The following is a 25,075-nucleotide window of genomic DNA, read 5'->3' on the forward strand; positions in this document are numbered from 1 at the left end:
GCCGCTGCTGAGGGCAGCTGAGAGAATGCCAGCAGAGCACTTGAAGGAGTCACTCCTATTCAGAGCAAACTTCATCTTGTTTTAGGGGTGAAGATTGGAGTGAACGACCCTCCTGACACTTTTTTGAAGGATTACTCTTTTTTGATTGATAGACCTGTCCCAGCCTTCCCAGTGCTCCCAGTTATCAGCCAGCCCTGCTCTGTTGGTGTGCTCAGAGCACAGCACCTGCAGATCAAAGCTCTTTGGCCTCCCACAAATTTGGGTTTGGGCAGAGGGAGCTGAGGTCTGCCTCAAAACCAAACCAAACCACACCACCCTCCTGCACAGAATTTTAATGTCACATCACAGGTGAGTCTGGTGTTCCATAGTTACTGCAGGTCCTGTATCGAGTGGAATTAGAGGTGCAGTGATGTAGGAGTTTCTCAGTACTGTGGTATTTTTAATGACGCTTTTATATAAAAGATTTCTGTGCTCGAAGAATAATCTTCCAAGAAGGGTAAACATCTCATGTCCACTACTAGCTTAAATTTTTAATGCCATTTTTTCCCAAGTGAGACTTTTTGATAGATGCAGAAGGTGACTTGTTCCTGTGCTTACAGAGAGACAGTGAACGCTGGAGACATGTGAACATTTGGAATACCCAGCGAGATTGGTAGATATAAGAGATTTCTGTACAGGAATGCTCTTGTATACAATCCTTTTCTATTAGAAATTGTTCGGGAGGGAATAAAAAACCCAGTGGGAAATACTTTCTCAAGTGTTTTGTGAGTCCTGGGGGAATTCCATGTATTCTGCATATTCCCAAGCCTTTTGCACCTGAGTGAAATACTGCCATGACCAAAATGCTGAATTTTCTGGGTTTTAAATTAACGTCATCTGGAATGCCTGTGATGCAATTTTATCTTCCCTCTCTGTGTGGAGCAACATCCCTCCAATTGGGTCCTAGCTGTGCAGCCAGAAAAAGACAGAAGCTAAGTAGCAGTTGCTTTGATTGAATTTATTGTTAATTAGTAGCAAGCAAAAATAGGCAAAGGAGGTTCATATCTGATCACAGAAGATCCCAAGTTGGAAGGGACCCACAAGGATGGAGTCCAACCCCTGCCCTACACAGACACCCCAAAATTCTACCCTGTGCATCCCTGGAGTCCAAACTCTCCTGGAGCTCTGCCAGCCTTGGGCCATGCCCATTCCCTGGAGAAGCCTGGGCAGTGCCCAGCACCCTCTGGGGAAGAACCTTTCCCTGAGATCCAACCTAAACACCCCCACTACAGCTCCGTGTTCCATTTGCTCCTGTCCCATTCGGGAGCTGTAACTGGAATCTGACTGTAAATGGCCGGTTGTACACAGTTCCCGAGGGCTGCTGGGCATTTTCAGAACTTGCTCCACTTGTGTTGGAAACTGAACTGGAGCGTCAGGACTGGAAATGCTCTGCCTTGTCCTCAAAGCGTCTCCCCCTGATCGTCCGGTCCTTCAGCGAGCGCAAGGCTCATGTCCCTCCATCCAGCACTGCCTGCCCAGCATGGAGGTGTCCCCACAAAGGGGGTTCCTGATGGCCCAGGCCAAGCTCTCACTCCCTCTCTCGAGGTTCTCTGTCTACTCTTCAGCCAGGGCTCTATCCCCTCTGCAGGGGTTTTCTCTCTTCCCGCAGCCGGGTCGTTCTCTCCCCTCAGCCGGGGTTTTTTCTCTCTGTCTCTCCCCTCAGCCATCTCAGTTTCTCCCTCATCCAGGGTTTCGTGTCTCCCTTCAGCCGGGTCTCAGGGCCATCAGCCTTGGCTCTCTTTACCCTCACGGGGTTCCTGTCCCCTCCCTGAGGTTCTCAGTCTCCCCTCAGCCGGGGTTTCGTGTCTCCCTGAGCTTCTCCCTCTGTCAGCCGGGGCTCAGGGCCATCAGCCGGGGTTCTCTTTCCCGTCGTGGGGTTCCTCTCCCCTCACGGTTCTCTTTCCCTTCGCAGGGTCCCTCTCCCCTCACGGGGTTCCTCTCCCCTCACGGTTCTCTTTCCCCTCGCGGGGTTCCTCTCCCCTCACGGTTCTCTTTCCCCTCGGGGGGTTCCTCTCCTCCCCTCACGGTTCTCTTTCCCCTCGGGGGGTTCCTCTCCCCTCACGGTTCTCTTTCCCCTCGGGGGGTTCCTCTCCTCCCCGAGGTTCTCCCTCTCCCCTCCCGGGGTTTTCCATCTCCCCTCAGCCGTTTCTCTCTCCCCAGGCCGCAAGGGGGCGCTGCCACCCTCGCTGTTCCCCCCCCCCCCTCCATCCCCTCTGGCGCGTGCCCGCGAGCGCCACCCGCCGGCCTCCCGGCGCGCACGCGCGGCCCCTCCCCTTCCCCCCCCGTCCGCGGGCGGCTCTCGCGAGAGCGCCGTGATTTCTCTCCTACGTGCCGTGCCGTGCTGCTCATGGCGGCGCTGGAGCGGGGGCGCTGAGCTGTTGGGGTGAGTGCGGGCCGGGCGCCGCCGCCACCCCCGCCCGCCCCGGCGGGCTCCGGCCGCCGCGGGACCCGCGCCCGCGGATCGCCGCCCGTACCGGGGCAGCGCGTCGGGAGCCCCGCCGGGGTTGCGCGCGGGGTGGTGGGGGGGCGGTGGTTGGGGGGTGCGGCCTAGCAGGCCGGCGGCGCGGGGCTGGAGCGGCGGCCGCGGGGCGCGGGGTGCGCGCTGCGCTCCGCGCGGCTCCGCCGGCGCCGAGGCCGCGCTCCGACCGGCCGTGCCGGGAGCCGGCGGGGCTCGCGGGCCGCGCCGGGAGGGGGCGGCGGCGCCGCGGGGGCTCCGGGCCCGGCGGGCGGCGGGGCCGTGCGGGCGGAGGGGCGGCGGCGGCTCCCGGCGTGCCGCGCGCGGCCCCGCCCGGCGCAGCGCGGCCGCGGCCCTTTGTGTGCGGGGAGCGGCCGCCATCGCCCCGCTTTGTGTGCGCGGCCGGCGCGGCCCCCGGCCCGTCCTGCCCGGGCGGCCCTGGCGCTGTCACCGGCCGGAGCCGCCCGCCCCCGCGCACCGCGGCCCCGCTGGCGGCGGCCCCGGCGCCGCCCCTCGGCGCGGCCGCCCCTCGCTCCGCCGCCTCCATCTTGGTGCAGCGCAGCGAGCGGGGCCGCGGCGGGGACCGGGCCTGGGCGGCTCCGTCGCTCCGGGGCCGGTTCGCTGCTGTCCGCACCGATACCCAGCGCGGGGCTCGTCTCCGCACCGCGCAACCCTTAAAAAAATCCGGATATTTCCTTTAACGACTTTTTAAGGTTTTTTTCTCCATACATTCTTTACAGATGTCCTTGGTAGGTCTGTAATTCTTTTTGCCCCCCATACATGTATTTTTTCCTGACATGTAAAGGACTTCGCTGCTGTGGTGGTGGCTTGTCTCACAGCTGTCACGTACTGGCTGGGGTGCCCGAGAGCTCGGTGCTGCTTTCCAATATCCATCTGAAAAGAGATGGAGGAGCCTGATCTCCGCGGATCTGTGTTGATAAGACGATATCTTTATCAAATTGTGCCTCGGTCACGTCACAGAGGGCTGTTTCTGGAAGCACGTGCTCTGATCCACAGAGTGCCTGTCCTTGCAGTTGCCTGTTTTTGTGAAGAAAATGGGAAGCAGAACAATGCTGTCATCGGGCAGCTTCCATGTGGGGCTCTGTGGGTGATTTCTGGCCGTGAGCAGCTTCATGTGACCCGCTGTCATTTAGCAGGATCTGCCCAGGAGAGGCCTCAGGAGCAGGGCCCGGCTCTTCCCTTCTTTGCATTAAACCTTTCAGCTGTAAATACACAGATGCAGAAGGCACTGAGACCTGGGGGCTGGGCAGCTGCTCAGGGTGTTTACCATTTGGAGGAGTATTTATAGTAGCTGAATTAAAAAGTAAGGAATTTGAGGCAGATGAGCACAATGAGATTTCTTTTTGCTTGAGTTATGCTTGCTTGAGCTTTTTTTTTAAGAACTTAAATGTAGTAAACCCATCTTGTTATCAAATCAGACTGGGTTTTAATGGAAATGTTTATGCCTTTACTCCACAACTGATAAAATTAGCTTTAATCTTGTTTTATCAGATGAGGTGTTTTGATTATTAAATGAAAAAGTGATGTATTTTATGGCCAAGAAGTGATAAATGCAATATGATAAGAGTTACATCTCTAGGAGAGCTCTAATAATACCAGTCTAATTAAATGAGGGAGAAGTACGTGAGAAGATTCCCAGTGTGTGTGTGCAGTTCCTGGGATGCAGTGTGCTCATTTGAGAGCTGAAATGCTGCCCCAAAATAACACTGGGAGATTGTGGTAACAGTTGCCCCAGTGTAATGCTGAGGTGAGGGAAAAGCAGTGCTACTGTTATCATTGCAACAGCCTTGTGTCTTCTAATTTATAATATTTTATAATGGAATCTTTCAGTGCAAACCTTTTACACCAAATTTGAGCAGCCCTCACCCAGTTTATTTAATTTGTTTCATGTGTGTTTGATGGTCTGACAGGAAAACTCATTTCAGCTGGAAATTCTCAGTGGTGGTTGAAGGAGATGCTTCAGCTGGGGAAACACTGAAATACAAACTTCAGTAAAACTGGGGATGAGTTTGCACATTTGGGGCTCTTGCAATAGCTGCCTTCACTCAGCATTTTCACTGGGGTGAGGGTGAGACTTTGAGGTGTCTTTGCATTCAGGTTTCAGTCATTAAAATGATTCTTTCAAATCACCACAGGGAGTTCAAAGCTCAGTATAAGTTGTGAAATTCACTTTCCTGCTACACTGGAGAAAGAGGCTCTGTCCATATTTTTTCTCTTTTGGGCTGGGACTTGTGGAATGATTGGGGGAAGAGTTGTGCTCTGGTGCTTCATGCCTTCACATGACTGCAGAGCTGCCAGTTATCTGTGAGCTCAGAGCTCTGTTGCTTCTCACCCGCTTTTGTCCACAAAAATATCCTCCCTTTTCTTTTCCCCTATCTACTGAGTGAGCAACAAACTCAAAACTTGATTTCTTCTCAAGGAAGGCTTCTATTTCTGTAAGGTTGTTTTGTGTGGTAGGTGGCAGTTTGCTGAACCTGCTTTTCTCATGGAAAGACAAAGTGGCACTCCTTTAGGAGGGAATTAATTGCTAACTAGTAACTGGTGCAGAAAGGCTTCTCCTGGTGTCAGCTACACAAATACATCACATGGAATCAACATTTTACAAAAAGTGTTTCATAAGTCCAGTTCTGTGTTATTTTACATGCAGTGTCTGTACACATAATTGAGAAGTTTGTTAATTTTTCTACAATTCTAAATGTGTTTCAGGTATCACTAGTCCTTAACCTTTAGAACAGAAGTAATCAGGAAATTTTAATTCCCATGTACATCCTGTTGCTCCTCTGAGGATCTGTGTGAGCACTTATTAAATTATAGCATAATTTATATAAGCACCCATATAAAGTTATTGATGGTAGGACTGAGGTTTGCTAATGGATCAAAACTGATGATCAAAATGAAGCTGAGATTTAATGGTACACACTGGGACCTTCCCTGGGGTGCCTAAGTGTGTGTGAAAAGTTCAGAATTGGAAATACCATCTCACTGGCTTGGGGTCAGCCAGCCTTTTGGAAAACAAAACTGGAAGTGGGAATGCCAAATATGTCTGTAAAACAGCTTTTATTAATATGAATTAAACCTCCTGTATTAAGGTAGAGGAAATGCTCCTGTCATTATTAAGACCTAGAACTGATGTGCAAGGGGGTTTGGAAGTAGATGGTCTTTAAGGCCCCATGCAAACCAATCCATTCTGTGATTTGATGAGAATTTCCTTCCAAGTGATACTTAGTGTGTGTGTCTTTCTCCTTTCTCCAGTATGAAGTGGAACAGAACAGAATTTACCACCTGAAACTGCTGCTTCAAGTTCAGATCAGGAAAAGAATATAAGTATACCACATTGTAACAACTCAAGACCAAAGAAGAGGCAACTTACACTGAAGAAGATACAAGGCTTGATCTGAAACAAGAAGTTTGTGCCTACTCAACAGCTTCAAAAGAGCACGTCCCGACGCTGCTATAGTAGTCTTTGTTTTCTCCAGTGCTGTAGTGAAACTGCCCAGGGCAGCAGCACTTGTATTCTCTAGAGCTTGATAGATCACCTTCTTTTGCTATCTTTTTCTTTCTCTTTTTGTCTCTCTTCCTTTTGTTCCCTTTTTTAAAAAAATAGCAGTCTTCATCCTTAGAAACTTGTGCTGAAACAGAAGAATCGGCAAATACTACTGAAAGTGCAATATTTGAATATCACTGCGAGGTTGGTGCACGTGGTGGAGAAAGAGTTATATGTGTGCTTTTGAGCTTGGTTCTTACGAAGTTTTTAACAGAAGGGGGTGGGGTTGGTTAGGGTTTTTTTAATAGTTTTTGATAATAAATTAATTTAATAGTGAAGCATTGTCACAGGGTGCCCAGAGCAGCTGTGGCTGCCCCATCCTGGGAAGTGTCCAAAGCCAGGCTGGACAGGGCTTGGGGCAATGTGGGATGGTGGAAGGGTTCCCTGCCCATGCCAGGGGGTGGAACAGGATGATATTTAAGGGCCCTTCCCTCCCAAACCATTCAGTGGTTTCATGACTCTTTGCTGTTATGTTCATACATTTTGGTGAATTCATACTAGCTGCTATGTGGTTCTATTTAACAATACTTGTAGCCCTTGAGAGCTGATTATTGTTGTTTTTTTCTTCTAGTAACAGTAGGTTTGTGGTTCCAATCCCTTTTCTCAAATAACTTCACTTTAGTATTTTAATCTTACAGTGCAGGTATTTTTTTTTCTTTTGATTGGGTTAATAGTTCATATTCCTGTTATAAGATGTAATTTGACAATTATCTGGAAAAGCTGCTGATACTTTATAGTATCTTTGTACAGGAGGTTTTAGTGCCACCTGAGGAATCTGTTTGAACTGAAGTTGTCAGGCTGTAGAGGGCTGATGAGGAGTTCTTTGTGCTGTGCTGCTAATGCTCCTTTAAACTCAGACTGTTCAAATGATGTCACGCTGTGATAGTCTGAGCAGGAGGTGAAGCACTGTGGCTTTCTAACCCTAACAGAGGCTGTTCTGAGCTAAATTTTCAGCTAGATTTTTGTCATTTTCTCTCTCTGATGTAACTTTAGTTCATGTTGGAGGCAGGGTGTCTGCTTGTTGCTTCCCCTGTATCAGAGGTGAGGTGGCCATTTGGTGACTCACAGAAGCCTTTGGCAGGCTCATTCCAGCTTCCAGAATGGGTTAATGCTCTGGCCTGTAATTCTCCTGGGAGAAGGTATAATAACATACCATTTTCTCTTCTCCCAGCCACCCTACTTGCAGGACCAGTTTATTTTTGAAAAGTATTTCAAACTCTAGGATAGCCTAAAACACTTCAGCTGTTGTGTTCCCACAAGGACATTTTCTGCTGTGGAGTGTCCTGGGGTTACCTTCCTCAAACGATGAGGATTGTCATCTTGGCATGATGCTGAGAGGAACTAGTCAGTAAATCTTAGCAGCTTTATCAAGTGGATTTTGTTAAATACTCAGAGGAAATATGTTCTTTAAACATAATCCAGTGCATAAAAAAGATGTGACTGCTGTGGCTTTTTGTCATTTGAGCAGCTTAGGCTGGACAGGAGGGGAAAGAGAACTTTGCTGAGGCAACAGTTACCCCAGAAAGGTGGTGGCACCTCTGTCCTTGGAGGTGTCAGGTGGATAAAGCCATGGCTGCCTTTGTTGGCAAGAGGCCTTTGGGGAGGGATGGGCTGGAGCTCTCTGTGTGTCTCTAACAGGGTCTTGTTTCTGATTCATCATTTTCTGGCATGGCAGTGTTTCATGACTTGAACATGTTAAGGGTAGTGATTTGTGCCACTTAGTGCAGGTTGGTCAGGTAAGAATAAGAGGCAGCATTGATCAAAATTAAGAGATTGCTGCTAGTTTTTAAGTGAAAGAAAAGTAAGATGTAGAGCAAGGAAATAAGCAGAAACGATATCCCAGCAGATTTAGCAGTTCAGTGAATTCTTGGAGAGCCCTGGATGGTAACAGTGTACTGTGGAAGTGCTGACCAGTGCTGTGGGGTGGAGACCTTTACACAGTGTCCTGGGATCCTTTTGCCCCCTCAATTCACTCCCCAACCTTCTATTACTTGTTTTTTCTTCATCTACATCTACCCCATGTGGGTCTGAGGCAGAAGTGGGGAGAAGAACTCCTCCTCTTGGAGGTCAAAATACTGTCAATCTTTACTTTGTGTGCTTGTTTCCAAATTATTTTTTTAATGTCAGTCTCCAAGACCAGAGATTTCTGCTCAAGAACTTCACAGCAGGTGTTTTTTGGTGCTCTTTGATCACCTTTAAACTGATTTCCAAAATGCTGTGCCTTCTGATACCTTGAGTAACTCACTGGCTGTGTTAGAGTGAGAAACATGACCCTTTTACAAGTTGCTCAGGTGTCTTTTATCTCCACTAAACACATTGCTGAATAATTTTTAATCTCTCTGCTTGTTACAGCAAGAAAGCAGAGAACCGATATGATCTCACTCTGTTTCCAAATTAAAACTCTGGAAACTAACAAATAATCCTGTATATTTTAAGATGCATGTTGACTGTTTGGATGAGGGTTGCTTCAGTTGTCTCTCTTGAATTACAGTTTAGTGAGGTATAATACATTTCATCTGATTTAATTGCTGACCAAGTCCAGGTGCCCTGCTTTAGAAAGGAGACTTGTACATCAGAAAAGTCAATGAGTTGCTGAAGGGATTGGGAATGTTTGAAGGGTGAATTTGTGACTTGAAAGGAAAAAATGCCCCATAAAATAAAATGTTTTAATAGATGTCAGTTAATTTAGGAGTTCATTACACCTTTAGGGCTATTTTCAAATTTTCTGTGTCTTTCTAGCACTTGAGCTTCTATGCCACAGGAATGTTAAATTCTGGTTATGAATTCCATAACTGTACAAAACTGTTTAATTACTTAATAGCATTTTTTAGTATGAAAGACTGAACACATGAACTAGGGAGAAACTATGCAGGGATTTGAACCTAATTGTGTTGATTCAGAACTGTTGCATTTCCCTAATCACCTGTTTAATTTGGAAGAGCAGATACTTCAGATATTTTCAGGCTCTGGTGTGAAACAGTGAATGTGGGAGTACTTTGAGGTGTAATACTTGAAAAATGCCAGAAGTCTGTTTTGTTCTAAGCAAGCTTTGTTTTGGTGTTACAGTTCTGGCTTGGTTTATAAATATGTTGCCTGTACAAATTTTAAGGATTACTGTGTTAAAGAAGCTCAGCTCTTGATGGTTTTAAAACACATTTTAGGAACGTGTCAGTAACTACACAAGTTCTTACTGTGTTGTGGGAATGTGTCTTGGTTTGGAAGGACGGATGTTTGCTAAGGAAGGCAGGAGCCTCCCCTAAAATGAAAATGTAAACCCCCTCCTTCCAATTTGCTATAAATTTTAGATTAAGGGGCTCTTAGGCAAAAAATATGGGAGCAGGAATAACAGCTCTTTACTAGGGAGGAAAATAAAAAGATAAAAGAACACTGACAGAGTCAGACACAGCCTGACACCCTGTGGGTCAGGGTGCTGGCAGCAGTCCCATTGGAATTGTGGCTCAGCCCTCCTGCAGTGTCAGGGGTGGTTCTGCTGGAGCAGGGATCCTGTAGCAGGGTGCAGTCTTCCTCTGAAGATCCAGTGGAAGAGGCAGCTGCTGCTCCTCTGGGAATCCAGTGGAGAAGCCGTGCTGGTGTTCCAGAATCTCAGATTCTATCCAGGTAGGAATGCTTGGCTCCTCCCTCTGGGCTCACATCTCCCAGTGGATGCTGCAGTTTTTATCAGCCATGCAGGGACATTCCACAGCCTGTTATCAGCAGATGTGCCCCCAGAGGGAGGAGTGGGTGTGGAAGAGATAAGGAAAACTGCCCCCTGAGCAGGAGACAACTGCCATCCAGATGGCAAAGAGAATCCAATCTGCTTGGCAATCCAGGACAGGATGCGAGGGAAGGAAGCTGATGCTCAGTGTTGTTCTTTGCTTTGTGTGGCCCAGATGAGCTTTGATCCAAACCTGCTCCACAACAATGGACACAACGGGTACCCCAATGGTACTTCGGCGGCGCTGCGCGAGACCGGGGTCATCGAGAAGCTGCTGACCTCGTACGGCTTCATCCAGTGCTCGGAGCGGCAGGCCCGGCTCTTCTTCCACTGCTCCCAGTACAACGGCAACCTGCAGGAGCTCAAAGTAGGAGGTACCTGAGCTTTGGCACCTGTAGGAAAATACACTGCTGATCTGGGGTGTAGTGGTTTTGGTTTGTTAATTTCAGTTTTTGCTAGTTTTGGTATTTCCTCATTAATGCGCTGGTGAGCTTCAGTGTTGGTTAATTATTAAGGTATTTATTTGTTGCTGTGAGATAGGATTAGGAGAAAGGTAAAACAGATTTTAAATTTTAAAAGGGTATAAAGAAAATTTTACTAAAAGGAAAGAAAAAAAAGTAGTAAGAATCAAACTTTTTAGAACACTTCTTCTCCCCCCACAATCTTTTCTTTTTCACTGATAATGTAAAGAAACTGCCTGTGAATAATTCACTGCTGCTGGTGGGGGCCCTTCCCAGCACTTTGTGCAGCTTGTGGTACAGACTTGTGGATAAAGGAAAAAGGACCTTGTTAGGTCAAACTTGTCTAGCTGAGATGGAGGCAAGTACTCAGACTGTGGGAGAATTTACCTCCCTGTTTCTTTGGTTAGAGGTAGTTTGAGGATGGCCAGGTGTTTTTCACATGAGGCGGCTGCGACTTCATGCTGATAATTACCATGAGACTGAAGTTTCTAAACTGTTTCACGGCCTTTGTTGTGTTGTCTGAACTTCAGAGTGGATTCTGCTGTACAGCGAGAAGGCAGGGGGAGGGAATTGCTGTGGAATTACACAAGAGTAGTTTATTGGCAACAGGAGATAATGAGCAGAAGAGCCAGAAAATTTTTGCAAATCATGTGTTCACCTGAGATCTGCTTGATTGTGTTTGGCTACACCAGTGAATTAAACCCAGCCATGTAGTGATTTTTGTAAAGAACCCCAGTCCCAGCCAGAGCTCTGACAGCATCATTGCAATGTTTGCTTGCCTTGCAGACGATGTTGAGTTTGAAGTGTCTTCTGATCGCCGAACTGGAAAACCCATTGCTATTAAATTGGTGAAGATAAAGCCAGAAATATTACCTGAAGAACGAATAAATGGACAAGTTAGTGCCTGTTTTCTATACCTGCATAATTGCCATCCTTTACTCCAGTACAGAAAACTGGGTTAATTGAGCATGGATGTTAATTACCTTCAGTATAGTTACACTGAAATACGTTTCAGTGTGCTCTGGTAAAAATTCAGAGGTTCAGTTTGAGCTCTTGTTGGCTCCAAACACTTCTTAGAGCCAAGAGGGGTTCTGTGAGATTGAAAAGTTGCAGTGTGGCATTCCCTGCTGAGTGTGTAGTAGGGGATACTGAGATTCATTTTGTGTACAGCAATGCCACTCCTGAAATGACTAGCAATGGATTTTTTTTTTTTTTTGACTGGTAGGTTGTGTGTGCTGTTCCTCACAATTTAGAGAGTAAATCTCCAGCTGCCCCGGGTCAAAGTCCAACAGGGAGTGTTTGCTACGAACGTAATGGGGTAAAGCTTGCACATTTTACTTGAACTCTTCACTGGTCCATCACTGTGGTCTATGACAAAAAAAAAAACAAAAAAAAGCAGTTTAATGTAGACAATTGGCACTGCACTGAACTGTGCAGTTTTTGGCCAAAAAAAAAAGCATGCTTTGGTAATTACTACAAAAAATAATGTTTTTTAGACAGTTTGCTTGCTTATATCTGTGGAGAACTTCCTAGAACCATATAGTTGTTCTCTTTTAAACTTGATGAAGTTCATGTATCCTTATCTTGAACTTCTAATCTTTAGAAATTGGCCTTTAAAGGTGGTCATGTACAAAGCCTTTCAACTTAAGCTGCTTGTTACATATTCACCAAAACAGCACGACAGAAAAATAATGTTTTGCATGCCATGTTTATTATTGTTGATTTTCTCACTAAATTAAGCAGATATTACAATTGTGTTAATCTTTCTTTGAAACCACTATTCTGCAAATAGAGTAACTTTAGTTAATGTTAATTTACAGGAAGTATTTTACCTGACTTACACCCCAGAGGATGTTGAAGGAAATGTACAGCTGGAAACAGGAGATAAAATAAACTTTATAATTGATACAAATAAACAGTAAGTTGGTATTGCTTTTATGGCTTCATATTTTGTTTTAGTAGTCAGACAGAATTTATATGTATTCCAAGAGCTATTAAATGAAATAAAATCTTAGTTATTGTTTCAGTTTTGTGTTTACAGATTTTTTTTTGTTTTTCTCTAGTACTGGTGCTGTAAGTGCTCGTAACATTATGCTATTAAAAAAGAAACAAGCCCGCTGTCAAGGAGTAGTCTGTGCCATGAAAGTAAGTGATTTTGAGTTTCATTTGAAAATGAAATGCTGTTTTGAAGAGTGCTGTTCAGAGTAGTATTTAAGTTGTTTAGAGCTGTTAACAGCTTGGGCTGCACATGTAAATTGTGTGAAATGGTTTAAACAGCTCATCTTTGATAGTGATACTCTTCTTAACAAAGAAAGTTCCATTTATTTCTGTTCATATATTTCTTGTGGCAGTCAGCTGTGCACACCTGTAAGTGCTGTGCTGGGATTCAGAGGTTGTTTTGTGTTTAACAGAACCTGTCAGATTATTTATTTGTATGTTCCAGTAATGGACAATTAAACACTTTTTTTGTGTTGACAGGAAGCCTTTGGATTTATTGAGAGAGGTGATGTCGTGAAGGAGATATTCTTTCATTATAGTGAATTTAAAGGTGACCTAGAAACCTTACAGCCTGGTGATGATGTGGAGTTTACAATCAAAGACAGAAATGTAAGACGAAATCCAGTAAAACGGAAGCAAAGGTCCTAGGGAATAACTGCACAGCTCTCTGCTTTCCCCAGCTGTAAAAAGGGGGGAGGAGGTTCACTGAGGTTCATTGGGAAATGTCTGTTATTTCTCCCTTTTCTTTGTGTGTTTGACTGATTTTGTGCTCTTAGGGTAAAGAAGTTGCAACAGATGTTAGACTGCTGCCTCAAGGAACTGTCATTTTTGAAGATATCAGCATTGAACATTTTGAAGGAACTGTAACCAAAGTAATTCCAAAAGTACCCAGCAAAAACCAGGTGAGCTTCAGTAGGTAAATAAATCTGTGTAACGCTGGTTTGATTGTATTGAATTCCAGTCAATAACTGGAAACATTTGTTCCCATTTCCCAGTACCTGTTTGCTGCATAAGCATCATGTCAGAATTAAGATTTACTCTTAATTTCAAATCCAAAGAGGAGGAGTTAGGGTAGTGGTACATGATAGAGTGTGTGTTTAATATTTCAAGTACTTTATTGTTTCAAATACTTGCTATACGTTTTTGTGGGGTGAGACATATCCTTAAAGTGAAACACTGGGGGAAAAGGGAAAAATATTTGCTGGGATAAGCCAAATCTATGGATTCTTGTGAGCATTAACTGTTAATGAGGCTTTTGGGCTGTAATGTTTGGCATGGAGGAGTGTTCATGAGCACTTCCACTAAGGTTTTAGGGGAGTCTCTGTTAATGTGGGAAGGTTTGGGTGTTGTGAAGACTTAGTAACAAAGAGCCTGCATTTTAGGAGTGTTGTGAATATGGTTATAAACTTCATTCTTGAAATACAGAAAATTCCTTCAGCAGGACGTGGCTGAGGCTTAAAAAACCTTCAAGCCAACCAAGAGCTCCAAAAGCCACCTTGCATTGGGCAAGTTCCAGATGAGGAGTGGTGGAGATGGAGCAGAGGCTGAGTCCAGCAGGACTTGGCAGGAGCCCCAGTGCTGTTGGCAGTGTGCTGAGCCCTGCAGCTGAACTCAGCTTTCCCTTGGTTTCTGTCCCCAGAGTGATCCATTACCCGGCCGCATCAAAGTGGACTTTGTGATTCCTAAGGAGCTTCCCTTTGGGGACAAGGACACAAAATCCAAGGTGACCTTGCTGGAGAGTGACCACGTTCGGTTCAACATTTCCACGGACAGGCGCGACAAACTGGAGCGAGCCACCAACATTGAGGTTCTCCCCAACACTTTCCAGTTTACTAATGAAACCAGAGAAATGGCAAGTATCCATCTCTGAACATTTCTAATTCTTGAGGGGAAGTGAAAGTAAAACATGAGTTGGGGGCTGTCTTCTGCAATAGATAGAAAAATCACTGGTGTCTTCCATTGCCTGCTCTGAAATCCAGCTCTCAGACCTGCAGTGCAAGCAAAGCAGAAAATTCAGAATTAATGCCCTGTATCTTTGCCTTAGAATAATAAAGTCTTAACTACTTTTTAACATTTAAAAGAAATATTAGGAAATTAGACCTTAACTGTCTCTCTTGGATGGGATTGATGGCTGGTTGTAGCAGACAGAAGTAATGTAGTCTTGAAATGACAGCTTAAAATTCACATACTTGAGTCTAAAGTGGTAACTACTCATCTTCCTTTGGAAAACTGGAGACCCTGGGACTACTCTGGTTCAGGTAGTGAGAAGTGTAAATAATTGGAGGAGGGACTCTGAGCAGCTTTTATATTTCAAGTTTTTTGGCCAGTCTGTGTCTGAGGGTGAAGCAGAAGCATGGTAAAGAGCAGAGTTCTCTCAGGACAAGAAACTCTTTGTGGATTACAGGGACTAAGATGGATGTGCTAATGAGCATTACAGAATATCTTTCATTCCTGTAACTTGGAATGTTGGTTCTGTTCCAGCTAGACTGTTACTTTGCTTTCCTTTGCAATTTGAAGTTCAGTTACAGTGTTGTCACATCAGTCTGCTGTGAGTTATTGTCCCTTGGATTGAAAAAAACCCTGAGTTTTGATTCCATCCCTTGAGATTTTGGGTTTCTATCCTATAGACTTCTTGTATTTCTGCTCTGGCTACATACACCTGCCTGAGTTCAGCTGTCATGGGGGTGATAGGTGCTGGCAGCTTCTAGGAAGGTTGGTTGGTTTGCTGGAGTTTGTGAAAGCTGTTTAAGAGAAAAATGTTCCTAAAGGTGAAAGCAACTTGGCACTGTCATTCAGATCCTTTGAGCTTGTTCTGAGCCTTTCTAAACTGTATTAGCTGGGTTGAAGGCCATGTGTTAATGAATTCTGCCTTAATTCTGGCAGCATCTGGTACTAGGGTTTGGGTTTTTGTCAGTATTGTGTTTATCACTCAGCATTCCATTTCTGGTGGTTATCAGGAAGGCCACTAAACTCCTGTGTCACATGGGATTGTGTTCCCAAAACACCCACAGGTATGGGAGTCTTGTTTAACAGCGTCTTTATAATTCCTTCATTTGTGACTGGAAATATGGTGGTTTTTCTCTTAAACTTTCCTCTGAACACTGATTTTATTTCCTGTTTTTATAGATGGTTGTACTTTTAGTATGTGTTTAATATGCTCCTATGGATGATACAGTGTTTACAGAGCTGCCCCATTGTGTTTCCTGTCCTGGCAGGTTCTTTAACTTCAGTTCTTGAATTAATATTCTCCATTTCACTCTTTATCTTGAGTGGACTTCAGGAATGAGGTGGGAAGAGCTTTCAGGTTGACCAGGGCCATGAGCACCAGGCTTTGCAAGGAAGGACATTCCTTAGACCAAGTTTTCCCAGGGTTCAGGCCTTTCTGCCCACTCCTGACACGTGGAGCAGCTGGACAGGTGTCACATACCAGGGATTAAACTGTAATTGTTGGTTTGGCTGTTGCAGGGTGTGATTGCAGCAATGAGGGATGGCTTTGGCTTCATTAAGTGTGTGGACAGGGATGCTCGGATGTTCTTCCACTTCAGTGAGATCATGGATGGAAACCAGCTCCATATTTCAGATGAAGTAGAGTTCACCGTCGTTCCTGTAAGTGGGATTTAAACTCCTATAACATCTCAGCAGTTAAGGAAATCATGCACAGTCTGTCTATAAGCTGATGGATTTCTTTTGCAGGATATGCTGTCTGCCCAGAGGAACCATGCCATCAGGATCAAAAAGCTCCCCAAGGGCACGGTTTCCTTCCACACCCAGTCAGAGCATCGCTTTGTGGGCACTATAGACAAAGAAGCCACTCCAGCCAAAGCCACTAGCCCAAATAAAGGCAAAGAGAAGGTAATGCTGCTCTTCTGCATTCCTGCCATTGCAGACTGAGGCTGCTTCCTTAAAATCTCTAGTTCAGCTGGGTTTGAAGCACTGTTCATTCTGTACAGAGTGAGCTACAGCTGATGAGAGCAGTCACTGAAAATTAACTGCTCTGACCAAGATAATAAAAGTATTGTTAATAATCATTAACTATCATATTGTTATTGAGGATAATTTCCAGGAAATTGATGGGGAGTTTCTTTCTACCTCTCAGTACACAAGATTCTAGATAGAATTACTCAGGTTTCATGGGAAGCATCTCTTAGTGTTTTGTTCTGCTTTTTTAAACAATGCCAGAATACTTAAGCTCCAATAAATGCTTCCTGGAACTGGTGGCAGTACTTCATTGCCTTTTAAAATACTGTCTGACATCATTTAAAGCTCCTTACCCAGAGTTTGGTTGTGGTTTTGAGCAGTTGTTGTAAAACCACTGAGACTCCAGTGAGCAGTGCTTGAACTGTGTGTAGGAAACGGTTCCTAAAGAGGCACTGATTGCTGAATTCTGACCTTTGTTTTCAGGAAGCTGAGGATGGAATAATTGTGTATGATGACTGTGGAGTAAAACTGACCATTCCTTACCAGGCCAAGGATGTGGAAGGATCTACTAATCCCCAGATAGGAGATAAGGTAAGGGAATTAAGTGTACTATTGAGAAATGCTGTTGTGGGATGTGAGCTTCTCTTTGCCTTTACCTGGAACAAATGGAGGACAAGGGATCTGTGTGATATCACCTGGAATGTTGTGTTTAAATGAGTCAGTCTTCTGTAAATAAAAAATACCCTCCAACCTGGTGATACATAGATGGAAATAGTGTCTTACTGTGTAAATGATGCTTTTTAAACAAAGAATTTTTATTACTAAGTGGACACTGCTTGTCAAGAGGAGATCAGTATCTGTCTTAAATCTCTGTGCTAGTTAAAGAAGGAGAATATTCCCTCATAAGCATATTAGCCTGAGAGACAATGGAAAGGGAAAAAGTTTGGAGATCAGGAAGAGCAACAAAACCCTCAGGTGCCATTCTGGTTACTGGTTATTGTCTCTAAAAACTGAAACAAGGAGTGAAGTGAGGCACATGGCACTGTGGGCCACAGGTGAGCAGTGTAGGGAGAGGAGGTGATCCCCATGGACAGGAAGGTTCTCATGTTTCAGGGCTGAAAAGCTGAGTGCTGGGGGCTGGCCTGCCTTGCAGGTATCCCAGGTGTGGTGCTGCTCCCTGGGATGCAGGCAATGTCAATGACAGATGTGGTTATGGGAAAGTAGTGACTAGGAAATGACTTTCCTGCAGAGACCAGGTGCTGCTGCAGAGCTGCACAGCTCCAGAATTATTTTGGGGTTTTTTTTTTGTGATCACAGTTTTCTTTGCATTTTTCTGTCTGGTAATGAATGTGTTTGGTTTTCTTTGCCTCTCTCTGTGTGGTGTTGATGGCCCTGTCTCCACCAGGTTGAGTTCTGTGTGTGTGAGGTGAAGAGAACCGGGCTGCAGACGGCTGTTTCTGTCAGGATGCTGGGACGCAACTACAGCTCCAAGAGGCTCTTGGGATATGTGGCAGCTCTGAAAGATAACTTTGGGTTTATTGAAACAGCCAATCATGATAAGGAGATCTTCTTCCACTACAGGTGACTGACAGTTTTATTATTTGATTATGTGTCTGTTTGGGGGGAGTGGGAAGGCATGGAGTTTTGGAGATTTGCACTTTACACACAAACACATAATATATCTATATTTATATATATGCTTAAATATCTACAGTTTTATTTATCATCTCTGCTGAACTGGTTCAGGCTTTTCTGTTAGTCAGCAGTCCTGGTTTCTGTGCCTCTAATTCCCAGACCAAGAAATCCAGTTGTGTTATGTATTTGAAATGCTTCATTTTCCTGAGTGGAAGTTCCTTGTGAGCTGATGAGGGATTTAAATAGTTTCTGATAACTGATGTGGATGTTGGGTAAGCATCACTATTGTCATGTAAATAAAGGAAAACTGTTTGTCATTCTGTTCCTGTAGTGAATATTGTGGTGATATCGATAGCCTGGAACTTGGAGACACTGTGGAATACAGCTTGTCAAAAGGCAAAGGAAACAAAGTTAGTGCAGAGAAAGTAAACAAAACACATGCAGGTAAGGCTGTACCTGGTGTTTTCTGTCTGCAGGCCTCTTGGCACATGGGGGGTAAAGTTTGTAAATGATCCATTTACAGTTGGAGCTGAGAGCAAGAAGGTGCTCAGTGTGGGGAGTCACTGGTTCCCTGAGAGCTGCTGCCTGTGTTTGCAGAGAACAGACAAGCTCAGACCAACAGTTCTGTGCACAGGAGCAATTCTGTGGACCTTTGGTGTCCTCAGCCCTCCTCACTTGGGGGTTATAAGGAGAGGCTGAGTGGCAGAACTGGCCAGATCAGTACCTGCACTAATTGTGCTGTGCCTCACAGGGGAAAAGATTGCAGGAGCAGGGCAGATGGGGGAAAGGTATTAAGGATTGGGGCTGGGGGGAAATGCATTCTTCAAGATTATTGGATAATTATCATGAGTAGGGGATGTGGAAGAGAAAGGAAGGAAACACTTTGGTTTGATTTTTAAGTTTCCTGATCTTAAGTTTCTTGAGAAAAAAATTTCTGCTTCCATGTGTGGTATGTCAGTGTTATTTTGATTTGGTGTTATGTAGTGCAAGATGTTGACTCCTGGTCACTATAAATCACTTATTTAAATTGGTTTTAAAATAAACTATGATTAAAGCATCCTATTCCTCTATTCTCTGTCTCTTTTCAGTGAATGGTATCACTGAAGAAGCTGATCCAACTGTTTACTCTGGTAAAGTAATTCGTCCCTTGAGGAGCGTAGATCCCACACAGACAGAGTACCAGGGCATGATTGAAGTCATGGAGGATGGTAAGATAAGATTGGTTCCTTCTAATTAAGTGTTCTTTTCACAAGTGCACAAGCTGAATGCACTGTAAAAAGAACTGTGAGGATTTTATTCACACTACAAATTGTACCCACACAGCTAAACTGATTCATAATATTGGAAATCTGACATCAGGTGGCAATGGCCTCTCAGTTGTGTCTCATTCTTTTTCCCCTAGGTGAGATGAAAGGAGAGGTCTATCCATTTGGAATTGTTGGCATGGCAAACAAAGGTGACTGTCTGCAGAAGGGGGAGACAGTGAAGTTCCAGCTGTGTGTGCTGGGTCAGAACGGGCAGACGATGGCTGTGAACATCACCCCGTTCCGCAGGGCCACCGTGGAGTGCGTCAAGGACCAGGTGAGGGGCTGGGCCCAGGGCCATGGAGATGGGAAACCACTGCTCCAGCTGGCACAGGGCACCTCAGAGCACTTCAGCACTGCAGCTCAGGCAGCTGTGCCCAAACAGACTGCTCTGGACTCCAGCTCCAGGGATCTGCTGTGGTGACCCAGTTTATGCCAGACCCTGGTGTGACTTGAGTAAAGGTGGGCTCAGAGCCTGGTTTGGTGCTGAAACATCAGAACTGCTGGGCAGCAGATAATTCTGGAGAATTGGCTTTGAGATGTTCTAGCAATTGCTCTAACTGGTTTCTGCTGCACAGAGTGTCTAAAAAGTGTTCAGAAAAACAAACAAAACATGCACGTACTTTGCTTCTGGAAGAAGCTTCTTCACAACATTAAGCACTCAGTGATTACAGCTCACCTGAAATGCAAAGGCTGATCTTTGCCCTTGTTGCATCTGGGAATGATTAAAAAGTTAAATGCTGCAAATGCTTTCTGGTTTTACATATACCTTGCAGCACTAATCTCCAGTCATTTATTGAGAGGCTGGATGAGTATTCTGGCTTATACATGAGTAGAATGGAAAATAGAAGTAAATGGCTTCTTATCCCAGTGACAGGCCAAAAATTAAATGATTGCTGCTGGGTAACTTCAGGGTGGAGTGTCAGAGATTGGGCCACTGCTCTTCTCTGTTTAATACAGCTGCCAGCACTTGGGGGCAGTTTTCAGAACTTATTCTATAGACTTTAGGATTTAAATGTGACTTTACAGTGCCAGGAAGAGTGCCTGGATTTCCAGAAGTGTTGTTTCCAGACAGAATGTTCTTATCACTGCAGAAATTGCATTTCCACTTTTATTAGGCACTACAGTTTTGAAATTTTATTTAAAAGTAGTTAAACTAGAGTGATGAGTAAGTTACTGCATTTGTCTGGATGCAGAGCAAATCAATAACCTTGTGATGTGTTGCTTTTCAGTTTGGTTTCATTAACTATGAAGTTGGTGACAGCAAAAAGCTCTTCTTCCATGTCAAAGAAGTCCAGGATGGTGTGGAGCTCCAGGCTGGGGATGAAGTGGAGTTCTCAGTAATCCTGAACCAGCGCACAGGAAAATGCAGTGCCTGTAACGTGTGGCGTGTCTGGTGAGGCTTTGGGGTTGAAGGGAGTGACCCTGGCACAGTGTCTGCATCCCAGCAGAGCCCTGCAGGCTGGCTCTGCCTGAGCTGGGCGTTCCTGCAGCAGGAGCTCTGGCTTCCAGCTGCCTCCAGGGACACCTGAGAGCTCCCAGCTCTTCCAGGGGATCCAGAGCAGGCAGCAGCAGCACTCCCAGCTCTTCCTAATTACAGATGGCTTGTTCCCTTTTTAAACCTATTCTTAAACTCCCCCTGTAGGAGGAATTTGGATACAGGCTTGCAAGTGGAAGTTAATGATAAGGAAACTCATGGCTTTCCTGTGGGGGTGCTGGCCTCTGGCCAGCACACTCCACAGTGCTGCCACCTCTTTCTTGAGGAGCAGCTTTAATTTTTAAGTAGAAAACTCATCTTTTAGAGACTCTTCTTTTTGGCATGGGGCATTTTTTAAACTATATACACACTTGAAGACTGCATAATTTGTATTTTGTTTAAGCATGAGATAGCACTTCAGTAGTAACAGAAAGCTAATGTTTTTGTCTCAAAATTGTGTTCCAATCATCTTCAGAGATGTTAATGCTCTGGCATGATATGATGGCAGCTTGCAAGCCTTTATTATTGCAGTTGAATCACAGGATCACAGAATGGGTTGCATGGAAGGGAACCTAAAATTCCATCTCATTCCACCCCTGCCATGGGCAGGGACACCTGCCACTATCCCAGGTTGCTCCAAGCCCCATCCAGCCTGGCCTTGGAGATTTCCAGGGATGGGGCAGCCACAGCTTCTCTGGGCAGTACAAATGTAGGATACACTGGTTAGGTGTGCATGAGAGAAAGTACAAGACCTCTGCTCCCTAAAGAACACCCTCTGGAGATCACTGACTCCTGCTAGTGCAGAGCCCAGTGTGGACAGCGAGGTTTGGGGCAAGGCCAGGCCACCAGCCGGGTCTGCTGTCACACAGCATCGATCCTGTGCAATAAATGATGGTGCTCAAGGCCTGTGACAGCCTGGGGTGCCTTGCCCAGCCCGGGGGTGACCCTGCCCTGTGTGCTCTCTTGCAGCGAAGGCGCCAAGGCCGTGGCTGCTCCGCGTCCCGATAGACTCGTGAACCGTTTAAAGAGCATCAACCTGGACGATGCCAACGCCCCGCGGCTCACGGTGCTCCGCCAGCCCCGGGGCCCCGACAACTCAAAGGTACACAGGGGGCCTGCAGGGCCTGCCCGCCCAGGGAGCACGCTGCTGCCCCTCGGGGCCTGGGCTCTGCTGCTCTTCTGTAGAGAGCTGTGCTGTGTGAGGCTGGATTGTGTTTGTGCATGGGGCTGTGCCAGTGCTGTGCCATGTGCCAGTGCCATGTGCTGTGCCCTGTGCCAGTGCTGTGCCGTGTCCTGTGCCCTGTGCCAGTCCTGTGCCCTGTGCCACTGCCATGTGCTGTGCCCTGTGGTCAGTGCTGTGCCCTGTGCCAGTGCTGTGCCCTGTGCCACTGCCATGTGCTGTGCCCTGTGCCAGTGCTGTGCCCTGTGCCAGTGCTGTGCCCTGTGCCAGTGCTGTGCCCTGTGCCAGTGCTGTGCCCTGTGCCAGTGCTGTGCCCTGTGCCAGTCCTGTGCCCTGTGCCAGTCCTGTGCCCTGTGGCCAGCGCTGTGCCCTGTGGCCAGCGCTGTGCCCTGTGGCCAGCGCTGTGCCCTGTGGCCAGCGCTGTGCCCTGTGGCCAGTGCTGTGCCCTGTGCTTTCAAAAGAGCACACAGGAAAGACACAGCCCACTGCTGCCTGTGTTGGAGCCTTTCTGTCATGGTTTGTCTTGGCTGTCATAGTTTGCTCTTCATTTGTAAACCTCAGCAAGTGAAGTCTGTTACCTAGACGTGGCTTTCACAGGACGTTCTGGTGCTCCTTGATAAGCAGGAGAAAAGTGTTTGGAATTTCTGTTTGCTTTGGACTACAAAGAACACCCCAGAGAACCTGTTCCATTGCTGTCTCTGTTTCTGAAGACAAACATGACTAATTAGAAGGGAGCTGCTTGGGTGGAACAGACCAGGCTCTGCCTCAAAGCCCAGTGGCAGTGCCAGGTTCACGGCTGAACTTGCTAATTTTAAAGTCCTTTTCCAGCCTAGATGATTTCATGATTGTGTGATGCTGGAGCTAACAGTGTGTTGTGTTTTCCTTGCAGGGATTTGGTGCAGAGAGAAAGATCCGCCAGGCTGGTGTTATAGACTGATCCCACCCCCACGGCGGCGTTGGGCCGCGCGGTGGGGCTGCCGAAGGGTACTGAATATCTCCCTGTTCACCCCTTCCTCCAAATTCTCAGAAGCTATTCCACCAGTTTTAACACCTTCTCATGTTATGTTTAAAATTAAATTTATGAAACCATTTTAAATTTCTGCACAGTTGCATTCTGGAGAACTTTAAGGTGGCGCCTTATAGTATCACATTTTAGAAGCTTGTTTTGAATGGTGCATTTAACGCAACTGGTAACTGCAATCTCCATTGCCTCTGTGAGTAAACATAGACAGCTCTGCTCGGGCAGACCTTGTGGAATTCTGCACTACAGTTATTATGCTTTATCCTTGTTTTTGGCCAAGGTTTATTATGCCTTAGTGCTCAGTTGCATTATCTTCCTTCCCAAGTGGAAGGGAAGACTCACTTCAGCTCACTGCTCAAATTCTGAGGAACATGTGAGGGTGGAATAAGTTCTGTTTTTATCAGATCTCCACAAACATTCAGATACCTTGAGTTGATGGCCAAATGTTACAGTGTTTTCCTAGTTCATTTAACTTGACTCCTTTAGCCAGTCCTTAGATCTCAGTGCAAGTCTCTCCCAGGGTCGGTGGATTTTGTAGTGTTCTGGAACAGACAGTGCAGAATTTCATAAGGCTGAGGTGTGCCATCAGTGTGGTAATTTAAATATATTTAAAACAATGCACAAATCTGCTGCTGCTTAGAACACTGCAGCTTCTAAACCCAGTTTCTTTTACTGATTTAAATTTAAAAAGAAAGAAGTTGTGCCTGAAGTGGATACATTTTTTTTGTTCTTTTTGCAGCCGGCACCCAGTGTACTGTAAGAGAATAAATACTTAGGCTTTCCATAGCTGTATTGAGACTTTCATCAAGGTGACTAGTTGATGTCTGTGTGCTTTTTTTTTTTTTGTTTATTTTGGTTTATTTTTTGGTTTTTTGTTTTGGTTTTTTTTTTTCCCTTCCCTGCCCCCCTCCCTCCATTTCCCCAGTCACACTTTATCAAGCAAGAAAACTGAATGATTGGTCTAAGTATTACTTTAACCAAAAAGATCAGGAGTTACTTTTTGGAATAGAGGGCAGTACTGTGGTTTGGTTTGGGTTTGTTTTGTTTTTTGTTTTTTTTTTTTTTTTATTTTATTTTATTTTATTATTATTTTGGTTAATTTTTTTTGTTTGTTTTTTTTTTTTTTTCATGTTACCTCTATTCTCAATTTAGGGTTTTCTTCTCTGGGAGATGCATTATCTTTGTAAAACAAAACATTGCTTTCTCCAATTTTTTTTTTCTGTTAATGGCAAAGAATGGAAATAGAATAAAGTTTTACTGATTTTGAAAAAAGCCTCGTTGTGCTCAGTCTCTTCTTTCCTCACTGGGGGCTGTGCTAGAGCTGTGTTGTCACAGGCTCCGTCCTGGTGCCTCCAATTCTCACACCACCCTGAAGGATTTCTGTGTTTTGTTCCAGTTTGCACAAAGCAGGGAGTTCCCCCAGACCGGCCCCATCACCAGCCCCACACTATTTATACATTATAACAACAGCAACATTCATTGGTTACAAATTACATCACTTCTAATTAGTGTCCAACCCCCATCTATGAGCCCTGCCCTGCTCAGTTCTGTTCCCTGTTGGGGTCTGTTGGCAGCAGGGTCAGCGGGGCTCCGATCCCGCTGCTGCAATTCCCTGTTCCTGCTCCCTCCCGAGGCATCCGAGCCTCCCCTTCCTCTTGGCCTTGTGGTCACTTAAAACAAAAAGTGATCCGGGTGCGGGATGCACTGCAGCCCCTCCCCAGAACCGCCCAGCTCCAGCTCTTCACTCACAGCTTTCCAAAAGCACAACGCTTGATTTAAACCCTTTTCAAACCCGAGAGCTCCATGTCATTCCCCGTTTAAACCCCACGGGGTGTGGGTTGGGTGGTGTTCCCGCTCTAAACCCCGGGACTGGGCCCGGTGCCCTTCCCCGCCGTTCCCCGTCCGGGGCTCCGCGCTCCGGGCTCGGTGCCGCTGCCGCTTCGGAGCCGCGGTGCCGGTGCCGCCCGTGTGCCGCCGTGTCCCACGTGTGTCCCTCCCGTGTCTCTCCCGTGTCCTTTCCGTGTCTCTCCCGTGTCCCGCCGTGTCCCACGTGTGTCCCTCCCGTGTCTCTCCCGTGTCCCTCCCTTGTCCCTCCCTTGTCCCTCCCGTGTCCCGCCGTGTCTCTCCCGCCGTGTCTCTCCCGTGTCCCGCCGTGTCCCTCCCGTGTCTCTCCCGTGTCCCTCCCGTGTCCCTCCCGTGTCTCTCCCGTGTCCCTCCCGTGTCCCTCCCGTGTCCCTCCCGTGTCTCTCCCGTGTCTCTCCCGTGTCCCTCCCGTGTCTCTCCCGTGTCTCTCCCGTGTCCCTCCCG

The 25,075-nt window shown here is 46.1% G+C and overlaps 1 protein-coding gene across 1 annotated transcript; it reads left to right on the forward strand.

The window, feature by feature from the left end:
* The first annotated feature begins 2,302 nt into the window (after positions 1-2,302).
* CSDE1 (cold shock domain containing E1) lies at positions 2,303-23,138 on the forward strand. Its single transcript, XM_064399364.1, has 20 exons — positions 2,303-2,422; positions 5,768-6,203; positions 9,950-10,148; positions 11,022-11,131; positions 11,461-11,553; positions 12,056-12,153; positions 12,299-12,380; positions 12,714-12,842; positions 13,010-13,135; positions 13,873-14,085; positions 15,699-15,839; positions 15,927-16,085; positions 16,635-16,742; positions 17,557-17,732; positions 18,118-18,230; positions 18,875-18,994; positions 19,189-19,367; positions 20,323-20,486; positions 21,537-21,669; positions 22,637-23,138. Exons 3-20 carry the CDS (start codon positions 9,950-9,952, stop codon positions 22,682-22,684), a joined length of 2,391 nt encoding a protein of 796 aa, XP_064255434.1. The 5' UTR covers positions 2,303-2,422; positions 5,768-6,203; the 3' UTR covers positions 22,685-23,138.
* Positions 23,139-25,075: the final 1,937 nt, after the last annotated feature.

The sequence above is a fragment of the Passer domesticus genome, chromosome 25, assembly GCF_036417665.1.
Source record: "Passer domesticus isolate bPasDom1 chromosome 25, bPasDom1.hap1, whole genome shotgun sequence".
NCBI lineage: Eukaryota > Metazoa > Chordata > Aves > Passeriformes > Passeridae > Passer > Passer domesticus.

Bases quoted from the DNA above. Each gene is read 5' to 3' on its own strand.
- CSDE1 (XM_064399364.1), top strand. From the start codon at position 9,950: ATGAGCTTTGATCCAAACCTGCTCCACAACAATGGACACAACGGGTAC. The intron at 12,381-12,713 runs GTAAGTGATTTT...TTGTGTTGACAG, and splicing joins GAGTAGTCTGTGCCATGAAA to GAAGCCTTTGGATTTATTGA. The intron at 17,733-18,117 runs GTGACTGACAGT...CTGTTCCTGTAG, and splicing joins GAGATCTTCTTCCACTACAG to TGAATATTGTGGTGATATCG.